Source organism: Canis lupus, chromosome 30 (genome assembly GCF_003254725.2).
Source record: "Canis lupus dingo isolate Sandy chromosome 30, ASM325472v2, whole genome shotgun sequence".
Taxonomy (NCBI): Eukaryota; Metazoa; Chordata; class Mammalia; order Carnivora; family Canidae; genus Canis; species Canis lupus.
Window position 1 is genome coordinate 37050489 of NC_064272.1, and position 24606 is coordinate 37075094.

Below are 24606 nucleotides of genomic sequence, written 5' to 3' on the forward strand. Positions count from 1 at the left end.
TTCCATTGATCTGTGTATATATTTTCATGCCTGTGCCATATACTGTTTTGATTACTGCAGCTTTGTAGTATGTTTTGAAATCTGGGAAAAAAATAAATAAATAAATTTTAAAAATAAATAAATAAATAAATAAATGAAAGAAAGAAAGAAATCTGGGATTGTGATACCTCCGCCTTTTGTTCTTTCTGAAGACTGCTTTGTCTATTTGAGATATTTTGTCATTACATACAAATTTTAGGATTATTTGTTCTAGTTCTGTGAAAAATGCTGTTTTGATAGGGATTGCATTGAATCAATAGTTTGCTTTGGGTAATATGGAAATTTTAACAGTATTAATTCTTCCAATCATGAACATAGGATATCATTCCATTTGCCTGCGTAATCTCTAATTTTTATCAGTGATTTATAATTTGCAGAGTACAGGTCTTTCATCTCCTTGGTTAAATTTATTCTTAGGTATTTTATTGTTTTTGGTACAATTGTAAATGGGATTGTTTTCTTAATTTCTCTTTTTGCTACTTCGTTATTAGTGTATAGAATGCAACTGATGTCTATGTATTAATTTTGTATCCTGCAATTTTAGTGAATTCATTTATTACTTCCAGTAGTTTTTGGTGAGTCTTTAAGGTTTTCTGTGTATAGCATTATATCATCTGTAAATAGTGACAGTTTACTTCTTTCTTACCAATTTGGGTGCCTTTTATTCTTTTTTCTGGTCTGCTTGCTGTGGTTAGGACTTCCAGTACAATATTGAATAAAAGTGGCAAGAGCGGGCTTCCTTGTCTTATTCCTGATCTTAGGGGAAAAGCTTTCAGCGTTTCACCATTGAATGTGATGTTAGCTATGGGTTTGTCATATATAATCATTGTCATGTTGAGGAGTGTTCCTTCCCTTTAAACCACTTTATTGAGAGGTGAGTTTTTTTTTTTTTTATCATGAATGGATATTGAATTTTGTGAAATGCTTTTTCTCTGTTGAGATAATTTTTTATTTTGTTAATGTGGCATATCTTGTTAATTGATTTACGAATGTTCAGCCATCCTTGCATTCTCAGAGTAATTCCCAGTTGATTGTGGTGAATGATCCTTTTAATGTAATTAGCTAATATTTTTTGAGGATTTTTGCATCTGTGTTCATTAGGGATGTTGGCCAGTAGTGTTTCTGGTTTTTGTTTGTTTGTTGGGGGGGGGGGTGCTTCTATTATTTTCACGGTGTATCCTTTTTCCAGATAGAGTATTCTTGTTCATAGGTTTTTTCCTTTTAGCTCTTTAAATATATCATGCCAGCTACCTCCTAGCCTATAGTGTTTCTGCTGAAAAATCAACTGATAACCTTATGGTGTTTCTCTTCTACTTAATTTTTTGGTTCATGCTTAAAATTTTCTCTCTTTAGCCTTTGACACTTTCATTTTTATGTGTCATGGTGGGGAACACCTTGGGTTCATCTTATTTGGAACTCTCTGGCTTCCTAAACCTGGATGTCTGCTTTCTTCCCTTGGTTAGGGAATTTTTCAGCTCTCATTTCTTCAAGTAAGTTTTTGCCCCCCCCTTCTCCTTCTGGGATCCCTATAATGCAAATATTTATTCACTTGATGTTATATAAGAGATCCCTTAGCCTGTCCTCATTTTTAAAAATTATCTTCTTTTTCTTTTGCTGTTTAGCCTAGATTCTTTCCATTGCCCTTTCTTCCAGATTGCTGATCCATTCTTCTGTATCCATTAATCTGTTGATTCCCCCTAGCATATTTTTCATTTCAGTTATTGTATTCTTCAACTGATTGGGTCTTTTTAATATTTTCTGTCTCTTTGTTGAACTTCTCACCAAGTTCTACTCTTTTTTCCAGTGTTATGAGCATCTTTATGACCATTAAACTCTTTATCAGGCATATTATCTCTGTTTCATTTAGTTCTTTTCTGCTGTTTTGTCTTGTTCTTTAACACGGGGCATATTCTTCTGTCTTCCCATTTTGTTTAACTTTCTGTGTTTGTTTCTATGAATTAGGCAAAACAGCTACTTCTCATAAACCTGAGGAATGGTCTTCTGTATGGTCAACCCCCATGTAGACTGTGTGTGCCTGGTAACTTTGGCTGGTTGTCTGAAGTTGTGTCTGGTATGGACTGGGGGTTCTCAGGCACTCTATGCTGGGCAACCCTGGTGAGATGGCCAGAACTGAAGTGGGTGTGGGCTGGGGTGGTCCTGGGGTTCTTTGAGCACAAGTCACCCTGGCAGCATAGCTAAAACTGAAGTAGGTAAGCTAGAGTGACCTGGGATTCTCCACATAAGAGGGTACCCTGAAAGGATAGCTAGAGCCAAGGCAAGATGGCTTCAGGGAGTACCCTCACAGGATAGCTGGAGCTGAAGTAGGTGGCCCAGTGTGGTCCTGGGCTCTCCCCACAAAGGGCACCCTGGGAGGACAGCTGAAGTGAGTACAAGTTAAGGTGTCCTGGGGTTCTCAGTGCAGGGGGTGCCCTGGTGGGTTGTTTAAAGTTGAGGCTTGCATAGACTGGGGTGTCCTGGGGTGCTCTGTGTACCAGGTATCCTAGTGGGGAAGCTGGTCAGGGACTCCAAAGCCCTCCACACAGGGGCTACCCTGGCAGAGTAGCTGAAACCAAAGCAGGCACAGGCTGAGGGCTCTCAGAGCACCCTGGCAGGGTGAATGGAGCTAAATAGGTACGAGCCAGGAGGCCCCAGAGCGCTCTGCTCCAGAGATGCCTGAGCAAGCTGTCTGGAGCTAGTTTGGTTGATTTATGGTTTGATTTAGTATAGCTTTGTAGTATATCTTGAAATCTGAGACTGTGATACCTCCAGCTTTGTTCTTCATTCCAAGATTTCCTTGGCTATTCAGAGTCTTTTGTGGTTTCATACAAATTTAAGTATTATTTTTTGTAGGTTTGTGAAAAATGCTATTAGTATTTTGATAGGGATTTCATTGAATGTATAGATTGCTTTGGATAGTATGGACATTTTAACATTATTCTTCCAATCCATGAGCATGGGTGTCTTTCCATTTGTCATCTTTTATTTCTCATAAAAAAGGATGAGATGCTGCCATTTGTGACACAGTATGGACCTAGAGGGTATTATGTTGAGTGAAGTAAGTCAGAAAGAGAAAGACAAATACCATATGATTTCACTTATATGTGGAATCTGAAAACATAGAACAAATGAATAAACAAAAAGCAGGAGCAGACCTATAAATACAGAGCACAAACTGATGGTTGCCAGAGGGGAGGTGGTGGGGGATGGGCAAAATGGGTGAAGGGGTATGGGAGATACAGGCTACTAGTTATGGACTAAATAAGTCACAGGAATAAAAGGTATGGCATAGGGAATATAGTGAATGGTATTGTAATAGTGTTGTATAGTGACAGATAGTAGCTACACTTGCAGTGAGGAAAACATAACATAGAGATGTTGAATCACTATGTTGAACACCTGAAATTAATGTAACAGTTTGTGTCAACTATTGTAAAACTTGAAAAAATAGAAAAAATATAATATTAGTGAAAAGGGATATATCACTGCAGAGCCTACAGACATTAAGGAGATAAAAGAGGATATTTTTTAATATCCTTATTTCATGCCATTTGATTATTTGGATAAAATGCACAAATTCCTTGAAAAAAAATAAAACTTACCAAAGCTAAATAACAGAAAAAGGAATAGAAAATCTACATAATACATTGGCTATTAAGGAAATGGATTCCATTATTTAAAACCTCCCCACTGGGCAGCCCAGGTGGCTCAGCGGTTTCGCTGCCGTCAGCCCAGGGCGTGATCCTGGAGACCCAGGATTGAGTCCCACGTCAGGCTCCCTGCATGGAGCCTGCTTCTCCCTCTGCCTGTGTTTCTGCCTCTCTCTGTGTGTCTCTCATTAGTAAATAAAATCTTTAAAAACAAAACAAAACAAAACAACAAACCTTCCCACAAAGAAAACCTGAAGATGTATAACTTATCTGGTGAATTCTTTCAAATATTTAAGGAAGAAACAACATCAATCTTGAACTAACTCTTCCAGACAACAGAGAAAGAGAATTATAGTCCCTACCTTTTCTTATAAGAAAGAAGTTATAAAATTTGCAAGAAAGGAAAATTGCAGATCAATCTCTCTTAGTGGTCTTATTTATGGATGTGAAAGTCTTTAACACAATATTAGCAAATTGTATACATAAAAAAGATAGTATGTTACAACAAAGTAGGTTTACTTTAAGTATGCAAAGGTAGTTTAATATTTAAAAATCAATGTATTTAATAAAATTGACAGAAAATAGAAAAATTATATGATTGTTTTAATAGATACAAACATTTTAGCTTAGCAGAAAAAGCCCTTTTCAAAGAATCTCTCTCTGTCTCTCTCTAGCCTCCTCTCCTTGCACCACAATATATATTTATACATATATGCACAAATTTCTTTCACCATGTACGGAACAGTTTACACTTCCTGGCTCATGTCCTGTTATTTCTTGCTTCTCTGCCTTCACTTGTGTTGTACCACCTGCTTCTTTACCCAATAACTTAGACTTGTTCTTCAAAAGTCAGTCTAGGATTCTGGGAACATTTTGGCAGCAGTCTCCCCCGCCCCCCCCCATATACAATAAAAGGCATTTGGGTAACTTCTACCACCACAGTCAATATGTAGAATATTTTTATTACCTTCAAAAGGATGCCCCTTCCCTGTAAATGTCCCCCCACATCTAACCCTTGACAGCTCCTGCTCTGCTTTCTGTTAGTGTAGATTAAATTTGTATTTCTCAGATTTCCATATAATCAGAATCTTACATGTTTAGTTTTTTCACTCAGTATGCTTTTGAGATTCACCCATGTTATTGCTTGCACCTGTAGCTCATTCTCTCTTGTTTCTGAGTTGTATTCCAGTGCATGAATACTCCACAAATTGTTCATCCAATTACATGTTCATGGATGTTTGTTTCTAATTTGAGGCTATTATGATTAAAGCTGTTACGAACATTAGTGTACAGGCTTTTATAGAGACACTTAGTTTCATTTCTCTTGGGTAAGTTCCTAAGAGTGAAATTGCTAGGGAGTATGGTAAGTCATATAAGAAAACTTTATAAGAAACTGCCAAACTGTTTGGTAAAGTAGTTTTACTATTATACCTTGACCAGCAATGCATGAGTATTCCATTTACCACATATACTGGCAACACTTGGTATTTGCCAGTCTTTTTAATTTTAGCCAGTCAAATGGGTATGTACTGGTGCCTTGTAATTTTAATTTACGTTTCTCTGATAGTGATATTGAGTATCTTTTAATGTGTTTATTGGCCATTATTATGTCTTCCTTTGCAAAGTGTTCAAATCTTTTGCCTATTGAGTTTTTGTAAGAGGCTGAAATATATATATTATATATATGGAATATTCTAAAATATATGTAAATAATAAAATACATATTATGGATACATATTATATATAATATATTCTGGAGAATAGATATATTGTAGGGTATATAATATATAGTTGTATATAATATATATTCTGGAGAATATGCTATATATTATATAGATATATAGATATATAACATATGTAAATTATATATATACACACATGTGTGTGTGTATGTGTGTGTGTGTGTGTGTGTGTGTATTCTGGATTTAAATCCTTTGTCAGATGTGTGGATTGTGAATATTTTCTCCCAGTATCGGTCTTACTTTTTCATCTTCTTAAATAACATTGTCTTTCAAAGAGCTAAAGATTTAAAATTTTCAGAAATCTAATTTATGAACTGTTGTTTCTTTTGTGGTTTATACTTTTTGCATCCTATGCAAGAAATCTTTGCCTACCCCAAGCTTGCAAAGATTCTCTATGTTTATTTAGAAGTTTTATAATTTTAAAATTTTATAATTTTAGCTAGTATGTTTAGGCTTCTGATTTATTTTCAGTTAATTGTAGTGTATAGAATGAGGGTAAGAGTCAAGGTTTATTTTTTTCCCAAATGGGTAATTTTGTTGTCCCAGTATGTTCTTCATTGAGTTACTGTGGCACTTTTATTGAGATCATTTGCCCATGTGTGTGAGGAACTGTTTCTGCATTCTGTTCTGTGACATGTATCTCTGTATGCTTACTCCTATGCCAAAATCCTGCTGCCTTGATCACTTTAATTTTATAATACTCTTGAAACTGGTGATAGAAGTCTTTCTAAGTTTGTCTATTTTCAAATTTATTTTAGTTAGGCTAGGTCCTTTGCATTTCTATATGAAATGTAGAATCAGCTTGCTAACTTCTAAAAATTTCTGCAGTATTTTAATTGGGATTTCACTATACCTATCAATCAATTTGAAGGTAATTGAATCTTAACAATATTATAATCCAATCTGTGAACATGTATATCTCTCCATTTGTTTAGGGCTCCGTTCATTTGTTACCTTGTTATCAGATATCACAGTACTTGCACTACCTGCTTCCCATTGTCTAAAAATAGCTATTGCTAATAGTTTGTTCAGTTTTCTGGTTGTTTATGACAGGAATATAATTTTTTACCCTCTTACACCTTCATAGCCAGAAATGGCATCCTAGCTTTTGAATCTCCTTAAATCACCCCATAAAAATAGATCAAATAGGACTACAAAGCCAAAGACCTCTGGATAACAGCTACAACAAAACTAGGTGACTAGGCGTTTCCGTGACCCTCCAAATATCAGTGAGAGAGGCTAAATCACTGACAGTTGAAGATCTGTGTGGTAGTACCATCTGTGCAGGAGAAAACAGGGAGGCAGCCTAGTTTATGATACCTTGAGGACAAAGGATATGTCAGAACTCAGGAGTCCTTGAAAAGGTCCTCACAGGATGCCTGGGTGGCTTGGGATGCCTGGGTGGGTGGCTCAGAGGTTGAGCCTCTGCCTTTTTTGGCCCAGGGTGTGATCCTAGAGTCCAGAGATTGAGTCCCACGTCAGGCTCCCTGCATGGAGCCTGCTTCTCCCTCTGCCTGTGTCTATGCCTCTCTCTCTCTGTGTCTCTCTTGAATAAATAATAAATAAAATCTTAAAAAAAAAAAAAAGAAAGAAAAGGTCCTCACTAGCTAAAGAGAGACAGTTTGAGAATCAAGAACTGCATGAATTTCAAAAGCAAATAGATTCAAATGATACTTAAAAAAACGACAAAAAAAATCCCCTCATTGTTGTTATTGGAGGGAACCACCTCATTATTTTGAAAGCTGGCAAATAAAGGAAGCAAACATTTATCCTGCCTTTTCTATTTTTTATCTATAGTAACAAAGTAGCTGATAAGAGAAAGTTTCTCTTTATTGATGTGTTCTAGTTTGTAAGGGAAGGAAGAATGATTGAAAAACTAACACATCTCGTTGAGACTACTGATGAAATTAATGGGTCTGTGCAGTGGCTGCTAACGTTACCTTGGATGGAAAGACATTCCTGCAGAATCATATACTGCCATCTAGGAAGTAGTTTCACAATATCTGAAGAAAAAAAGTCCAGTGTGAATCTGATCAAGCTTGTTGATCTACCAGTCTACCAATCACAAGAGTACAGAATAAAAGACACCATGGGAATACAATAACAAAATTTAGTGAGGATAATTCTGAATAGGAATTGGCAAACTATGGCCCATGGGACAGATCTGGCTCATTGCCTGTTTTCTATGGCTTATGAGCTAGGAACAAGTTTTTCATTTTAAATGGTTGGAAAAAAAATCATGAAATGTGAAAATTATCTAAAATTCAAATTTCAGTATCCACAAATAAAGTTTTGTTGGAACACAGCCATGTTCATTTGTTTATGTGTTGTCTGTGACCACTTTCATGCTAGAGTGGCAGAGTTGAGTAGTTGTAATAGAGACTGTAAAATCTGCAAAGTCTAAAATACTTACTAATTGGCCTGTCACAGAAAAAAATTTACTGATCCCTGATCTAGAGGACTAAAGACCCAGTTTCTTCAACCAAAAAATGTAAGGGAAAAAAAGAGATGAAAGGAAGAACCAGTAGTTTGAAAGAGACTTAAATGTACCAATTGTCACAATATATGAATCTTATTTGGATCCCTCTTAAAAAAAAAAAAAAAGATTACTTGGCTGGCTCAGTTGGCAGAGCATACAACTCTTGATCTTGGAATTGTGAGTTTTAGCCCCACATTGGGTGTAGAGATGACTTAAAATCTTTTTTTTTTAATGAAACAATATAAGAAATAGAAAAATGCGAACATTGACAAAGGTATTTGCTATTAAAGAATTGTTCATTTTTAAAGGCATGATAACAGTTTTGTGGTTATGTTTTAAGAAGAGTCCTTAGCTTTTAGAGATACATCCTAAAATATTTAGGGATGTCTAGAGTTGCTTCAGAATAATCTGAGGAGTGAGGATTATTGGGTGTGGGTATAAATGAGATAAGATTATCCATGTTATGAAAAATTGTAACTGGAAGATGAGTGCATATGGTTCATCATATTATTTTACTGTTTTCTCTACTTAATGTCTGAAAATCTACAGTAAAGACAAAAAAATAAATTATTTCAAAATAAAAGTTTTAAAAAAATCAATTCAAAGGCCATGTCCTCTGGGCCTTGTAATCTAATGCCTCTTTTCTGTGCATATGCAGAAACATGGGATTTACTGCATTGATTGTTACTCTTAAATAATTGTTTGATTTCCCCTCAACTGTGAGTCCCTGAGGGCTGGGGCCATGTGTTACTTGATTTTGATCCCCAGTACTAATCATAGGACCTGGCACATAACCTGGCTATTTCATAAATGTGTTTGAAACAAGTTATGTCTCTTCATAGCATATCTGACTTCTAGACATTAAAGATTTCAAACCATAGTAATCCCTTTTTTGTTGATATTATTAATTTTTATTTACCATATGTCTTCCAAATATATGCTTGTGTTTCAGCATGAAAGCAAACTGTTTACAGCTCTTATAAATCAGGAAAGATATAACTCTAAAGTAAGTTACATAATGAGCATGTTCACTTGAGCTGTCTCTGAGACAGGATGTAGTTTATCTTCATGCGAAATGTGGAGTAGTTCCTTCCAAATAAGACAGTTATTTCATCTGTAGGTACAATATTGTATATTTCTGAATATAGGGGAAATAGCCACATTTAAATCTAGGATAAAAATCTTAATTATCAAGGAATACAGATTGGTGCAGTCACTATGGAAAACAATATGGAGGGCAGCTGGGGTGGCTCAACGGTTTAGCACTGCCTTCAGCCCAGGGCCTGATCCTGGAGACTTGGGATCGAGTCCCATGCAGGGCTCCCTGCATGGAGCCTGCTTCTCCCTCTGCCTCTCTCTCTCTCTCTCTCTGTATCATGAATAAATGAATAAAATCTTAAAAAAAAAAAAAACAGTATGGAGGTTCCTCAAACAATAGAAAATGGAGGGACTCCCAGGAGTAGGATGTGTGAGGCAGAGTAGGAGGTCCTAGGCTTACCTCATCCCATGGATATATCTAGATAACACCCACATGATGTAAATAACCCAGAAAATGACCCAAAGGCTGGCAGAACAGACTCTTCACAGCTCAACGTAGAGAAGAGGCCACACTGAAAAGGGTAGGAAGGGTGGAGACACAGTTGGGAATAAAGCTGACCTGTGAGACTTTCTTCAGGAGGGAGGGATGTCTTCAGCACAGAGAGGAGAGAGGAGCAGACCCCACACGAGGCACCCCAGGCACCAGAACCTGACCTGGGAAGATGAATTCCCATAACATTGGGCTTTGAAATCCGGAGGGGCTTAACTTTGTGAGTTCTATCTATATGGGCTAACATATGGAACTTTAAAAATCAGTGCGATTGGCTCTGGGAGAGCCAGAGGGCAATAAGAAACTGAATGCCCACCTTTAAAGAGAGAGTGCAACAAACAGCTCTGCTGAGATACAACATAGAAACAGTTTGAGAAACATCTGAGGTATATGGGAGAGAGATTTATTCACTAATCTCAGAACTTGTGCTGGAGGGACAAGGATCTTTAGGAGACTTCTCTAAGAACAAAGGAGCTGGTGGTGCCATTTCTGTCCTGTGCCCCCCAGTCTAGATGCATGGATATATGTGGGAACCGGTGCAGCATGAAGACTCTCCAAGTAGTTTTCTAATAATATCCCCTGCCCCCTTATTCTTCCACGGGCCTGCCCTCTCCAGCTGTCCTCAGCAGTTCTCCAAAGCAGCTACAGATCCTCTCCCACAATGCAAATCTTGCTTACACTGTGCACCCCATCCCCAGGTTCTGCAGGCCGGCCCCCTCCAACCCACTCTAGGCAGAAGTCCATCCAAAGTGGTGCCACAAGCAGGGCAGTGTGCAAGCAGCCCTGACTGGGGCCAACACCACTCCAAAGTGACTCCTGCCCTGGGGAGAGATGAAGATAGCCACACACACCAGTTTGACTATGGCCTCAGCAATGTGCTGGCAGCAGATGTCTGGTCTGACTACAGGCCCTGTTCACCAATGAAAGCTTTTCAGGGGACAACACAGGATGAGAGCCCTGCAATCTGGAGTGACCGCAGCTCTGAAAGATACTTAGTCTCACCCAACTCGAGCTCAGGGCAGCCCCAGTCTAGCCCACTGACAACACAGGAACCAAATCCTGCCCACACAGGCAAAGAGAGCCATTGCAGATGACTGGACTGAAGGCAAAGCAGTGGCTCAGTCATAACAGTAGGGCACATGCAACACACATAGGAGATACCCCTGAAGTACCAGGTTCTGGTGAACAGGGGACATTGCATTGAAGGGCCCCATAGGCCCTCTTCTTCATAAGGTCACTACTTTATTTCTTCCTTTAAAAAAAAAGATTTTATTTTTAAGTAATATCCACATCCAACATGGGGCACAAACTCACAACCCTGAGATTAAGAGATGCACACTTCACTGAGTGAAGTGACAGCCAGGCTCCCAAGGCCATTACTTTGAAGAGCAGAAAATGTAGCTGACTTTCCCAACACATAGAAACAGACCCAGAGGGCAGCCCAGGTGGCTCAGTGGTTTAGCGCCACCTTCAGCCCAGGGCGTGATCCTGGATTCCTGGGATTGAGTCCCACATCGGGCTCCCTGCATGGAGCCTCCTTCTCCCTCTGCCTGTGTCTCTGCCTCTGTCTCTCTCTCTCAATTAAATAAATAAAGCCTTTAAAAAAATAAAAAATAAAAAGAAACAGACCCAGAGGGATAGGCAAAATGAGGCCATATGTCCCAAATGAAACAATAAACACACAACAAAAGAGGTAAACAAAATGGAGATAAATAATATACCTGATAGAGAATTTAATGGTCATAAAGACACTCACTGGACTTGAGAAGAGTGGAGGACCTCAGTGAGATCCACAACAAAGAGATAGAAAACATAAAGAAGAGCCAATCAGAGATGAAGAACTCAATAACTGAAATTAGAATACACTAGAGGGCATAAATAGTTGACTAGAGAAAGAATGGGTCACCAATCTGGAGGATAGAGTAATGGGAAGCAGACTTATTTCAGACCTAATGACAACTACAGATTGAAAGTGAAAGGGTAAAAAACATTTGTGATACAAATGGAAATTAAAAGAAAGCCAGGGTAGCAGTACTTATATTGAACAAAATAGACTTTAAAATAAAGATTGTAATAAGAGATAAAAAAGGACACTACATAATCATAAAGGGAATAATTCAACAAGAAGATGTAATAATTGCAAATAATTATGGAAGCACCCAAATACATAAAGCAGCCAATAGCAAACATAAAGGAAGTAATCAGTAGTAATGCAATAATAGTAATGGATGTTAACACTTCAGTTATATCAATGGGTATATCATTTAAACAGAAAATCAATAAGGAAATGGTAGTTTTGAATGACACTTTGGACCAGATGGTTCTAACACACTATCCTAAGAATACACATTCTTTTTTGTATCCTAGAATACACATTCTTTTCAAGTGCATATGAAACCTTATCCAGAATAGATCACATGTTAGGACACAAAACAAGCCTCAACAAATTCAAAAAGACTGAAGTTGGGATGCTTGGGTGGCTCAGTGGTTGGGCATCTGCCTTTGGCTCAGGGCATTATCCTGGGGTCTGGGGATCAAGTCCTGCATTGGGCTCCCCAGAGGGAGCCTGCTTATGCCTATGTCTCTGCCTCTCTCTCTCTCTCTCTGCCTCTCATGAATCAATAAATAAAATCTTTTAAAAAAAGAAAAAGACTGAAGTCATACACAAAAAAATCTGGAAAGAACACAAATACACAGAGGTTAAATAACATACTATTAATCAATAAATGAGGGACGCCTGGGTGGCTCAGCTCTTAGGTGTTTGCTTTTGGCTCAGGGCGATCCTGGAGTCCCAGGATTGAGGCCTGCATCAGGCTCCCTGAATGGAGCCTACTTCTCCCTCTGCCTGTGTCTCTGCCTCACTCTCTTTCTCTGTGTGTGTCTCTCATGAATAAATAAATAAAATCTTTAAAAAAGAAAAGAAAAACTACAGGCCAGTATCTCTAATGAACATAGATGTGAAAATCCTCAGCAATATTAGGAAGCCAAGTCCAGCAATATATTTTAAAAAAAAAAATCACAATCAAATAGGATTTGTTCCTAGAATGCAAGGGTGGTTCAGAATTTGCAAAATAATCAATACTATATATCATATCAATAAGAGAATAAAAACCCTATGATTATTTCAAAAGATGTAGAAAAAGCATTTGACAAAGTACAACATCTATTGATGATAAAAACTCTCAACAAAGTAGGTTTAGTGGGAACATACCTCAAGATAGGAAAGGTCATCTATGAAAAACCCACAGCTAATGTTAAACTCATTGGTGAAAAACTGAGCACTTTCCCCCTAAGGTCAGGAACAACGCAAGAATGTCCACTCTCGCCATTTTTATTCAACCTAGTACTGGAAGTCCTAGCCCACAACAGCCAGACAAGGAAAAGGAGTAAGAGGCATCCACATTTGTAAGGATGAAGTAAAACTATCACTATTCTCAGATGACATGATGCTATCTGTAGATAATCCTAAAGACTCCATCAAAAAACTACTAGAACTGATAAGTGAATTCAGTAAAGTTGCAGGATACAAAATAAATATACAGAAATCCATTGCATTTCTATACACTAATAATGAAGCAGCAGAAAGAGAAACCAAGGGAACAATTCCATTTACAATTGCACCAAAAATAATAAACTCCCTAAGAATAAAATTAAGCAATGAGGTGAAAGACCTCTGAAAACTTTATTATAAAACATTGATGAAAAGTATTGAAGATGACACAGGCAAATGGAAAAATATTCCACGCTCGTGGATTAGGGGAAAAAATATTGTTAAAATGTCTGTATTACCCAAAGCAATGTATACATTTAATGCAATCCCTATCAAAATACCAACAGCATTTTTCACAGAACTAGAACAAATAATCCTAATTTGTATGGAACCACAAAAGGCCCCAGATAACCAAAGCAATCTTGAAAAAGAACAAAGCTGGAGGGAACACAATCCCAGATTTCAAGATATACTACAAAGCTATAGTAATCAAAACAGTGTGATACTGGCACAAAACAGATACATAGATCAATGGAACAGAATAGAGATCCCAGAAATAAACCTATACTTTTATGGTCAGTTAATCTAGGACAAACGAGGCAAGAATATGCATTGGGAAAAAGACCATCTGTTTAACAATGGTGTTGGGAAAATTAGACAGCTACATGCAAAAGAATGAAACTGGACTACTCTCTTTTACCATACACAGTAATAAACTCAAAATGGATTAAATACCTGAATATGAGACCTGAAATCATAAAAATCCTAGAAGACAGCAAAGACAGTAATTTCTCTGACATTGGCCATAACAATGTTTTTTTGGGGTTTTGTTTTGTTTTGTTTTGTTTGCATACTGTGTCTCCTTTGGCCATAGAAACAAAAGCAAAATTAAACTATTGGGACTACATCAAAATAAAAAGCTTCTGCACAGTGAAGGAAACAACAAAACTAAAAGGCAACCCTTTTGCAAATGATAATCTAATAAGGGGTTAGTATGCAAGATATATAAGGAATTTACACAACTCAACATCAAAAAAACCCCAAATAATCCAATTGAAAATGGGTAGAAGACATGAACAGACATTTCTCCAAAGACATACACATGGCCAAAAGACATGGAAAGATGCTCAACATCACTCATTATGAGGGAAATGTAAATCAAAACCACAATGAGATATTACCTCACATCTATCAGAATGGCTAAAACAAGAAACAACAAGTATTGACAAGGATGTGCAGAAAGAGGAACCTGCACGCACTGTTGGTGGGAATGCAAACTAGTGCAGCCACTATGGAAGACAGTGTGGAAATTTCTCAAAAAATTAGAGTTAATATAAGACCCACTAATTGCTCTATTGGGTTTTTACCCCAAGAATATGAAAACACTAATTTGAAAAGATAAATGCATGTTGTTATGTTTATTGCAGCATTTACAATAACCCAAATGATGGAGGCAGCCCAAGTGTCCATTGACTGATGAGTGGATAAAGAAGATGGGGTGTGTATATACAGTGGAGTATTACTCAGCCATAAAAAAGAATGAAATTTTGCTATTTGCAACCTGGATGGACCTAGGCAATGTAATGCTAAGTGAAATAAGTCAGAGAAAGACAAATACCCTATGCTTTCATTCATATGTGGAATTTAAGAAACAAATAAAAGACAAAAACACAGACTCTTTAACTATGGAGCAGAAACTGATGGTCACCAAAGGAGATGTGGGTTAGGGGAAGGGTGAAACAGGTGAAGGAGATTAAGAGTACACTTATCTTGGGATCCCTGGGTGGCGCAGCGGTTTGGCGCCTGCCTTTGGCCCAGGGCGCGATCCTGGAGACCCAGGATCGAATCCCACGTCGGGCTCCCAGTGCATGGAGCCTGCTTCTCCCTCCTCTGCCTGTGTCTCTGCCTCTCTCTCTCTCTCTCTCTCTGTGACTATCATAAATAAATAAAAAAAAATTAAAAAAAAGAGTACACTTATCTTGATGAACCCTGAGTAATGTCTAAAATTGTTGGATCATATTGCATACCTGAAACTAATATAACATGGTATGTTTATTTAAATTAAAAAATAATATTAAATGTAATCCTCAAACCAGCTGTTTCTTTTATAAAGATGGTTATTTATTTATATGAGAGAGAGAGCGAGAGAGAGCAAGAGCTCAAGCAGGGGAAAGGACAGAGGGAGAGGGAGAAGGAGACTCCCCACTGACCTCAGAGCCCAGTTCAGGGGGGTCGATCCCAGGACCCTGAGATCACGGCCTGAGCTAAAGTCACACACTTAACCGAGTAAGCCACTTAGGCACCCCACACAAGTTATATTTTTTATCTATCTTTGAGCTCACTTTTATTTGCTTAATAAATAACAATTGGTTATGATTATTGAAATTTTTATTTATTTATTTATTTATTTATTTATTTATTTATTTATTTATTTATTTTTTGAAATTTTAATTTTTAAAATCCCAATTCTTTTGCTTCCTGTCTTCTCTGTGCACATGGTCATCTTCATATTCTGTAGTCGCTTTTTTTTATCATGGATTTTTTTTCTTGTTTTCAGTGTAATTTGAACCCTGACCTCCAGGGAAAGTGAATCAGAAACACAACCCTGAAACTTAAGATAGGATCTAGTTTTTCAGTAAATCACCCAGCACCTGAACACTTCACATTCATCAAGAAGCCCTTTGGATGTTCTGGGCTTAGGGACTAGGTAGGTTGTCTATTGGTTAGTCACCGAGTTATTTTTGTAACCGTATTCTCCTCTGCTGTTTTCCTCTGAATCAGGGTATTTGTAGCAGGTGTGAGCATTTTTTAATTGTTATTTCCATAAAACCAAAATGCTGTGTTTTCTTCACAGCATTTTATGATCCTATCTGGCATGGTTTGAAAACGAATTTGCCTAGCTAAATGCTGACGACCCCTGTGATGCCCTCCTGGCTTGCCTGCTCACACCTGAGAGGTGTCTGAAGAACTAAAGAAACTACTAGTTCAGTGATTGAATCAACAGCAAGGAGAACAGCTTGGTTAGGGTGAAAGCATAGGCATTCCCCCCACCACCACCATTCTTGGATATCAAGTTGTCTACTTCTAATCTCTGCATCCATTTATTTAGGTTCTTTTTTCCCTTCTTTAGATGGCTTTCTTTCTGATAACTGTTGATTATTTATAATAATAGGGACCAAGGAGAACGTGGATAGCTAAAATCTAGAAATAACTTTGTAATTTATAATACTTGAAAACCAGAACTTGCAGGACTGTTTATACATATATATGAGTGTGGTGTGGGGCCTCTTAGAATCATGTGGCATTTGTGCCAGTGTACCTCAGGGAGACTGTGCTGGAGCTGGACAGCAGGAGGGGACGGTCCACAGCATGATCAGAGGACGTGGCCCAGAGGATATGGAGGAGTGGGGGCAGGGATCAGAGATCTGCATTCCTTTTTAATTCAACAGATATGCAAGATACAAAGATGGATGCAACACAGTTCTTGCTCATGGAGTTTGCAATAAAGTGGGATCCAGGGGATCCCTGGGTGGCTCAGCGGTTTAGCGCCTGCCTTCAGCCCAGGGCGTGATCCTGGAGACCTGGGATCGAGTCCCACATTGGGCTCCCTGCATGGAGCCTGCTTCTCCCTCTGCCTGTGTCTCTGCCTTTCTTTCTCTCTGTGTCTCTTATGAATAAATAAGTAAAATCTTTTAAAAATAAATAAAAATAAAGTGGGATCCAGGAGGAGATTGAGGTAGAATGACAGATGTGAACACAGACATGATAGCACCTCCCACCTGCTGAATTCTGTGCACTTCATAAGTCTTACTGTCACTCCATCCCTGTACATCACCTGAGACCCTCAACTATTTACATGACAGTCTTGCTCCCCGTAACTTTCACATACCTCTTTCTGAGACATGGCTTCTTGGCTCTTATTCTTTAGTCTGATGGTAAATTTGGCATTTTCCAGAATATTCCTCTCTCTTTCCCTTCCTACCCTGTACTGTTAATTCCTAACCATTTTCCAGCCCAGCACTGTGAAGGCATATCTCATACTCTCATCAGTGATTTTTGGCTGGGTGAGAAAAACAGTATCCTGAGCACGAGGGGGGCGAACTCCCAGGGGATTCGGATGTCTTCTCCCCTACCCTTGGGCAGCTTTTGCGACTTTTTTTAACCTGTAGCAGTGCTCAGCCATAGTAGGAGCTCAGGGATGGTAAGTGAATTTTTAGTAGTGACTGGTATGAAGTCAGGAGACTCTGCATAGAGGAGCAATTGAGCTAAACAGAATTCACCAGATGCATAGGCCTTAAAGGAGATTCAAAGAGGTAGATTTTCAGAGACAGATGAATTATTAAAAATCTAGGAATATATTAATGGCAAGTGGTTAGGTACACTTCTTTACTAAATCCCGAAACATTAGGATGATAAAGCTTTCTGAATCTTCAACAAGATTGGTATAAGTCAAAAGTAAGATGTTCTGCATCATTGGCCAGGTAATAAATGTATGAGCCTCACTGTTCCCAAGAAGTACTGCCATGAAATGTTAATTTTAGTAAAGAACTTCATTCTTTCATTTATTGAAAACTTACTGAAGCATCTTCTAGTGTCAAACACTATAATAGGTGATATATATACACACACATACATACATACACACACACACACACACACACACACACACAGCCCCTGCCTGCATGCGGCTTGTCATCGAGGGGAAAGCCAGATGTAAAGCACATAAGCCCTGCAGACACACCAACTGTGATAGATGCTTTGAGCACTGTGGGGAAGTCTAATAGGTAACCCAAGTGAGATTAGGGATAAAATGAATAATGATTAGAAGTTAATTAGGCAAAACGTCCAGGAAAGAGGCAGAGAAGAGATATACAAGGTTCTAAGGCAAATGGTTTAGACAAATTGATGAATAGAAGCCTTAACATGGCTCAAATAAGAGATGCTGCCAGGGGGCATATGGGTGGCTCTGTCGGTGAAGGTGAAGCAGTGAAGCATCTGACTGGCTCAGGTCATGATCCCAGGGTCCTGAGATAGAGCCCTACATGGGGCTCCCTGCTCAGAGGGGAGTCTTCTTCTCCCTCTCCCTCTGCCTCTGCCTCGGCTAGTCCTGCTGCTTGTGCTTGCTTGTTCTCTCTGTCAAATTAAAAAAGAGAGAGTGAGAGATGCCCTCAGGGAGGAGACCACACCTTTCCCCACGTGGCCACTGCACAGAGTCCTAAATGGAGCGGCTGCTGGGGCGGATCCATTAGCAATTGCTAAACATTGTGCTAGTTGCTGGGGTTTCAAGGAGTAGTAAGACACATTCTAGAACCTGTTTGCCTGCCCAGGGATTTGTCTTCACTCTATGAAATGTTGCCAGTTATGAGATAAGTAAAAGATCCTGTGAGAGCACAGAATTCCAAGAGGTCAGCCAACTTTGTCTTGTAGTGAATGGTTGAAATAAAGCTGGGTTTTCAAAAGTCAGTGAAAAAGGAAGCCATTTCAGGAATGAGCTGTACGACAAAATCCAGGTGTGAGGAGCTTGGCACATTTGCAGAACTGCAGGGAGTTTTATATGCCTCTAATACAGCATTTATATGGGAGTCGAAGGAAATAATCATGCATGAAAGGCAGAGAAGCCAAGTGTTAGAAATTTATATGCATCAAGGAATCTGAACTCTATCCCGCAGGTGTTTCTTGTGGGGGGGTGAGGGAGAGGATGATGAGATGGTGGCATCAAAAGGGAGTGACTTCATCTGATTTTTGTTTTACAAAGACTGCTCGGGTGGTAGCTCAGATAGATGGAGAAATTGGGCCTGGGGGAAGGGGAATCAGTTCCAAGGATAGTGCGGGAATTCTGGGGACAGCCAGCGGGGGCCTGATGCAGCAGTAGCAGTGTACATGGGGAGAATGGTTAGGTGGAGAAGCCGTTTGGGGGTGGGATCTCCAAGGCTGAAGATTTCTTAGTGTTGAAGGAGTGAGGAAAGGAGTCGAGCATGATGGCCCGTGATCTCTTGGGTGTCGGGCAGGTGTATGTGACGTCATTCACCGAGGCGGCACCATGTGGGAGCAGCAGTGTTTGTGGAGGACAACAAAAAATCTTACTCCATCTCCTACCCCCATCTGCACTGTTCACTCCCACTCCCTACAGATAGCTATTTTTATTAGTCTCATGTGTACTAATCCTTCTAATTTCTTTTTAATGTAAATATAAACAAATAATAAGAATATACATTGCATGTGTCCTCCCTTATGCAGAAAGTAGTATATTATGGACATTGTTCTGTAGCTTGCTTTTTGCTGAACAATACACCATAGAGATCAATTCGTACAGAACCACACTGAGAAGATAGCAACGGGCTGGCTACTGAACACTCGAAATGTGGCTGGCAGACTAAAACCAAGAACTTTAAATTTAATTTAAATGTAGATTTTAAAACGGTAGCAGTGTAAAATGCTAGCAGTAACGTTCCCATTAGACGTTATTGTTTTGGTATTTGTTTTAGTTATTGTTATTGTTTTGGTTATTCACTTTAACCATCAAAAAATACAGTGTCCAAATTGAGATGTGGTATAAGTGTAAAACACATTGGGGTTCAGAGACTTAGTTTGCATTCTCTTTTTTTACACTACCTTAATGTTTTACGGTGTTTACATGTTGAAATAATGCCTTTTTACATAGAAGTTAAATAAAATACTAAAATTTTACCAACTTCTTTTTGTTTTTAAAATGTGGCTATTAGAAAATTAAAAATTATATATGTGGCTCAAATTATATTTCTACTGAACAGCATTTACTATTTTTTACAGTTGTACACTGTTGTAAAGAGTACCATATTTTATTTCACTAGTCCACTGTTGATGTGTGCTTGAATTGTTTCCAGTCTTTTACTGTTAAGAATGCAGAAATGCTTAACCTTGTCTATGCATCACTTCACATGTGTGCAGGCTGATCTGTGAAATGAATTCCCAGGATGGAGTTGCCTGATTAAAAAGTATTGCATTTGTAATTCTGATACTGCCAAATTACCCTCCGTAGGAGTTGTAGCAGTTTGGGGGCACCTGGGTGGTTCAGTCAGTTAAGTGTCCCATTCTTGATCTCTGCTCAGGTCTTGATGTCAGTGTTGTGAGTTCAAGCCCCGCATTGGGTTCAAGCCCCATATTGGGCTCCACACTGGGCATAGAGCCTACTAAAAAAGAAAAGAAAAGAAAAAACAGTTGTACCAGTTTGTACTTGGTATGAGTTTCAGGGTCCTCGCATACTGCCATTTCATACTACAGTGTCTGCATGTTTGGGATCTAATAGTAAACACATTTCTTTTTTGCTAATTCAGAGAGTTTTAAGAAGAAATCACAGATGGTTTGCCTAACTTGTTTTTTCATTAAAAATAAAAGAAATCCTACCACTACTGATGAAACTCTTAGAATCCACATTTTAGAAGTGACTTTCTTTTTTCTTTTTTAAATGAAAACGCTAAGGAATTAACATCCAGTTTTTCCAGGCTCTAAATTTGTCTGGAAGTTGTGGTTTCTCTATGTATAGATTTGGGAAGAGACACGCCGTGAGGGTTCACACTTGTAAGCGACGACCTTTTCTTCTGTTTTCCCAGAGTTGGAGTTTTCTCTGATATCTCCTCGGATCCCTTGGGCAGCCTTCCCTCGCTGTGGTACATGAACAGTACAAGGCAGGCAGGCGGTGTGCAGGCAGGATTTGTACACCACCATTCTTTCAGTTTCCAGGATCAGCTTTACTGAATGCCAAGAACGGTCTCACTACTGGGCTTCTTAACTGGGGAAATCCACTGACAACATAATTGGAGCTGAGGAGCGAACGCAATGCCTAAACAGTCAATTCTATTTACTGTATTATTAATAAGCTGCAGAAAAAGTTCATCTTTCTGCCATTAGGATCTAGCTGCTCTCTCTTTTGAGACTAGTGTGCCCTCTACTGCCCTCTTTGCCTATTTTGTTTATCAGATTGAAATGAAGAACTAGACATTCAGTATCCAAAAACAAGTTGCTTCAATTTTTCCATTCATCAAATCTAAAAATAAGTTTCTCATGAAGAGAACTCTTGCTTTGTAGATAGATGTGTCAGATAATTTAATAAATTAGTGTATTGGAAACCCTTAGCTTTCAGGAATATAGGCTCATATTTTGGCAAATTCTAGAAATTCATTTTTAAATTTTTTTTGAGATCTTACTCATTTGAGAGAGAAAGAAAGTGAGAGAGAGAGAGCACAAGCTCACGGGGTGAAGGACAGAGGGAGAAGCAGACTCCCCACTGAGCAGGGAGCTCAATGTGGGGCTCGATCCCAGGACCCTGGGATCATGACCTGAGCTGAAGGCAGACGCTTAACCAACTGAGCCACTCAGACACCCCTCTAAAATGTACTTTATAGCAAATATGACTGTGGACATTTACTATCTTTAATATTTTATTTTCAAGATGAAAATATCAAGCAATAAAAGCTGAGGCTCTTACTGTGGATCAGGCAGGAAGAGCCCTGGGACACGGGGACTTACTGGAAGGGTCATCGTTGGCAGTGGGTGAGGTTGAATCATTTCTACTGTGCTTAATTTCAGAATACATGCACAACTTTCTAATAGGAGGCAGCTGCACCAGAGCTATTCTTCATGTCCCTTTTTGCTTCTATAGCTAATTGTGTTTAATTGTGTTGTTTCAGGAAGGCTTTTCACTCATTGGTAGCAAGAACTGGTTGAAGATTGTGAGACGCATGGATTGTCTATTGTTTGGAACAACGATAAAGGCAAGAGGCCAACTGTTTTAAGCAAATGCTCATACCCTTCTCATCTTCTAAGTGTGCACAGTGGCGGGGGCAGTGCAGACTGGGAGGGGGAGAGGGAGGTATGGGAGCTTCTCTTTGCAGGTGAAATGGAACCTGGAAGATTAGTTATGTTTAAGAAAGGTTTGCACTATGGGCAGAACATGGAAGGAGGACTGTAGAGAGGCAGAAGCCTCATGGGTAAGGAGCCAGAGCTTTGATAGATCTGTCAGTGCCCCTCTGACAGGGTGGCTCAACCATTCTCCATCCCCAGGCACACGCTGGGAGCAGGGCGGGGGGTGGGTCAGTGTTTGTCTTACTATTTCCGAATGCTTTACTGAATATATCTTTTCATTTTCCCTCTTTAATATTAAAAAATGTCCCTTTTATTTGCTTTCTAGCTGCATTAAACATAGAGAATGATCCTCATCAAAGAAACATACAGACTAATCACCTGGATTATTTTCTTTCAGAAATAACTGTAAAAAACTAACCTATTAACATTTACTGAGTAAATAACATTGAAATTTAGGTGAAAGATGCCAAATTTTTGTGGGTTCATAGACTGTAAAAAACTAACCTATTAACATTTACTGAGTAAATAACATTGAAATTTAGGTGAAAGATGCCAAATTTTTGTGGGTTCATAGACTGAGATCCTCTTCCAAGAGTTCATAGACCTCTTGGAAGAGGATCTAATAGAGAGCATCTAATAGAGCGGTCTTAGCCTGGGGTCCACAGACCCTCCAAAGAGTCCTTAAAGGATTCAGGGGACAATGAACTGCATGGCTTTTCACTGACTTCTAATTGAAATTTATCATTTCCTTCAATTATGAACCTAGGCCTTAGACACAGTCATATTAGACCTTTGCACCAATAGAAATCAGCTACTTTCATACCACATCACAGTTTCAGATAGCTTCAATGTCAGCCATGCTGACAGTGTCACTGCCAGATTAGACCTGCTGCTAGATCTCTTTATTGCATATGTTAATAAAGCATATATGTTGTTAGTTCACAAATTAGTGTTGTAATATTGTGGTAGACTGTTTCAAGATAATTGGTTTCCTTCCTTTACAATCTAATGTGTTTTATGTGATTAAAAAGGTTGTTTTGAGAAGTGATCTGCTGGTTTTGCCAGACTGCCAAAGGGATCTAGAGCACATACTCAAAAACCCCGTTGCACATTTTCAGGAGTTTCTGTTTTCGTTTTATGCATTAGGGAATGAACTGTGACTTCCACCACTAGTCCAGGGTATAACTAGCTGTCAGAGAACTGGGCCACCCACTGGTCTTCTGACTTGAGCCCTGGACTGTATCATGCCAGAACAATAGCAGTTTGAACTTGTAAGTCTGCTTATACACAGATTTTTTTTAGATACTGTACAGTACTGTACATGTATTTGCTCTTCCTTATGATTTTCTTAACATTCTCTGTAGCTTACTTCATTGTAGGAATACATACAACATACATATACATATAACACAGGTAACATACAAAGCGTGTTGATTGACTGTGTTACTGGTAAAGCTTCCTGTCAGTAATAGATTACTAGTAGCTAAGTTTTGTGGGGAGTCACAAGTCATACTTGGACTTTCAACTGTACAGAGGTCAGCACCCCTTACCTCTTACTCACTATATATGTCTTTTAAAGGTTATACCATGCCATATGTCTAATAGTTGAGTTTTAATTTTTCCTGATATATATTACTATTAAAATTTTTAACTGTAAAGAGCAAAATAAAAACTAAGCATAATTTGGCCACTCAAAAATTAAGCATTATAACATTTTAAAGTTGTTACTTGGCATAAATACTCTAGCAGTTAGGATAGCATTCAAATGCATGGGACAGAAAGTCCAGGCATAATGGCCCCCAAAATTAGGGGTTTATTTTTTTTCACCAGAAACAGGCAGTTGCTAGTATTGGCTCAGCAATTTCATACTGCCAAGGTCAACATCTTTGCAATTCCCCCAGCCTCTCCCTTCACATTTACAGAATGGCTGCTGTTGCTCTGTTGAATTTCTGTTCAAGGAAAACCAGCTTCATCTGTCCCTTTCGTAAGGAAAGCATAAACTTTTCTATAAGGCTTTCTTCCACCTTCTACAACCCCTAGAATATGTCTTCTTATGTCTCATGGAGCAGAACAGTGTAATGTGGCCAATCCCAATCTGCTAACATTAGCAAAATGAGCGTTTGGCTTTTCCAGCCTCTTGTGTGTATCAGCTCAAGGCAATGAACAGTGTCTACCATAAAGATAATTTATACACTTGGGATGTCGTATAAAGAGTGCTTTGTATCCTCCTACTCTCCTGTCACGTAACATTACATCAGGAACATATCCCGAGTCATTTCTTAGTCTTTGAAAATGTGATTCTTCGTGGCTACATAGCATTTTATTTTGGATGTACCATGATTCAGCTAACTAATTCCCAAGTTTTCACTATTAAAAAAATGTTTTGATTTTTGTAAAGGTTTTTTTACAGGGTTCTTGAGAGTCCTGGAAGTATGTGTATTTATTTTGTATATCTGTCCTCTCTATAGGTTGCCTATTTCTTCAACACTAGTGATGTGTAAGAATGCTCATTTACCCAAATTCTTCCCAATAGGGGGATATAATTTAAATTTAAAAGGTAGCTTCCAATCTTATTGGCAGAAATGAGCATCTTCCTTTAATTTGCATTTCTTTGGTAACTAATGAAAATGAGCTTGTTTTGTGGGTTAGTTAGCCATCTGTATTTCTTTGAATCACCTACGTACTGATTTTGCCTTATTTTCCTCTTCAAAGTATTTAGACAGAAAAAAAAGTATTTAGACAGAATATGTATAGAGATTACATGTTATATACATGTACAG

At 38.6% G+C, this 24606-nt stretch overlaps 1 protein-coding gene across 2 annotated transcripts in view; it reads left to right on the top strand.

Annotated features, from left to right (window-relative positions):
• REC114 (REC114 meiotic recombination protein) overlaps positions 1 to 24606 on the top strand; it is a 101087-nt gene that overhangs the window by 63555 nt on the left and 12926 nt on the right. For both annotated transcript variants that reach the window (XM_025472230.3, XM_025472231.3), the window contains exon 3: positions 21652 to 21735. In XM_025472230.3, coding sequence (XP_025328015.1) covers positions 21652 to 21735 — 84 coding nt within the window. The remainder of the gene's footprint in view (positions 1 to 21651; positions 21736 to 24606) is intronic.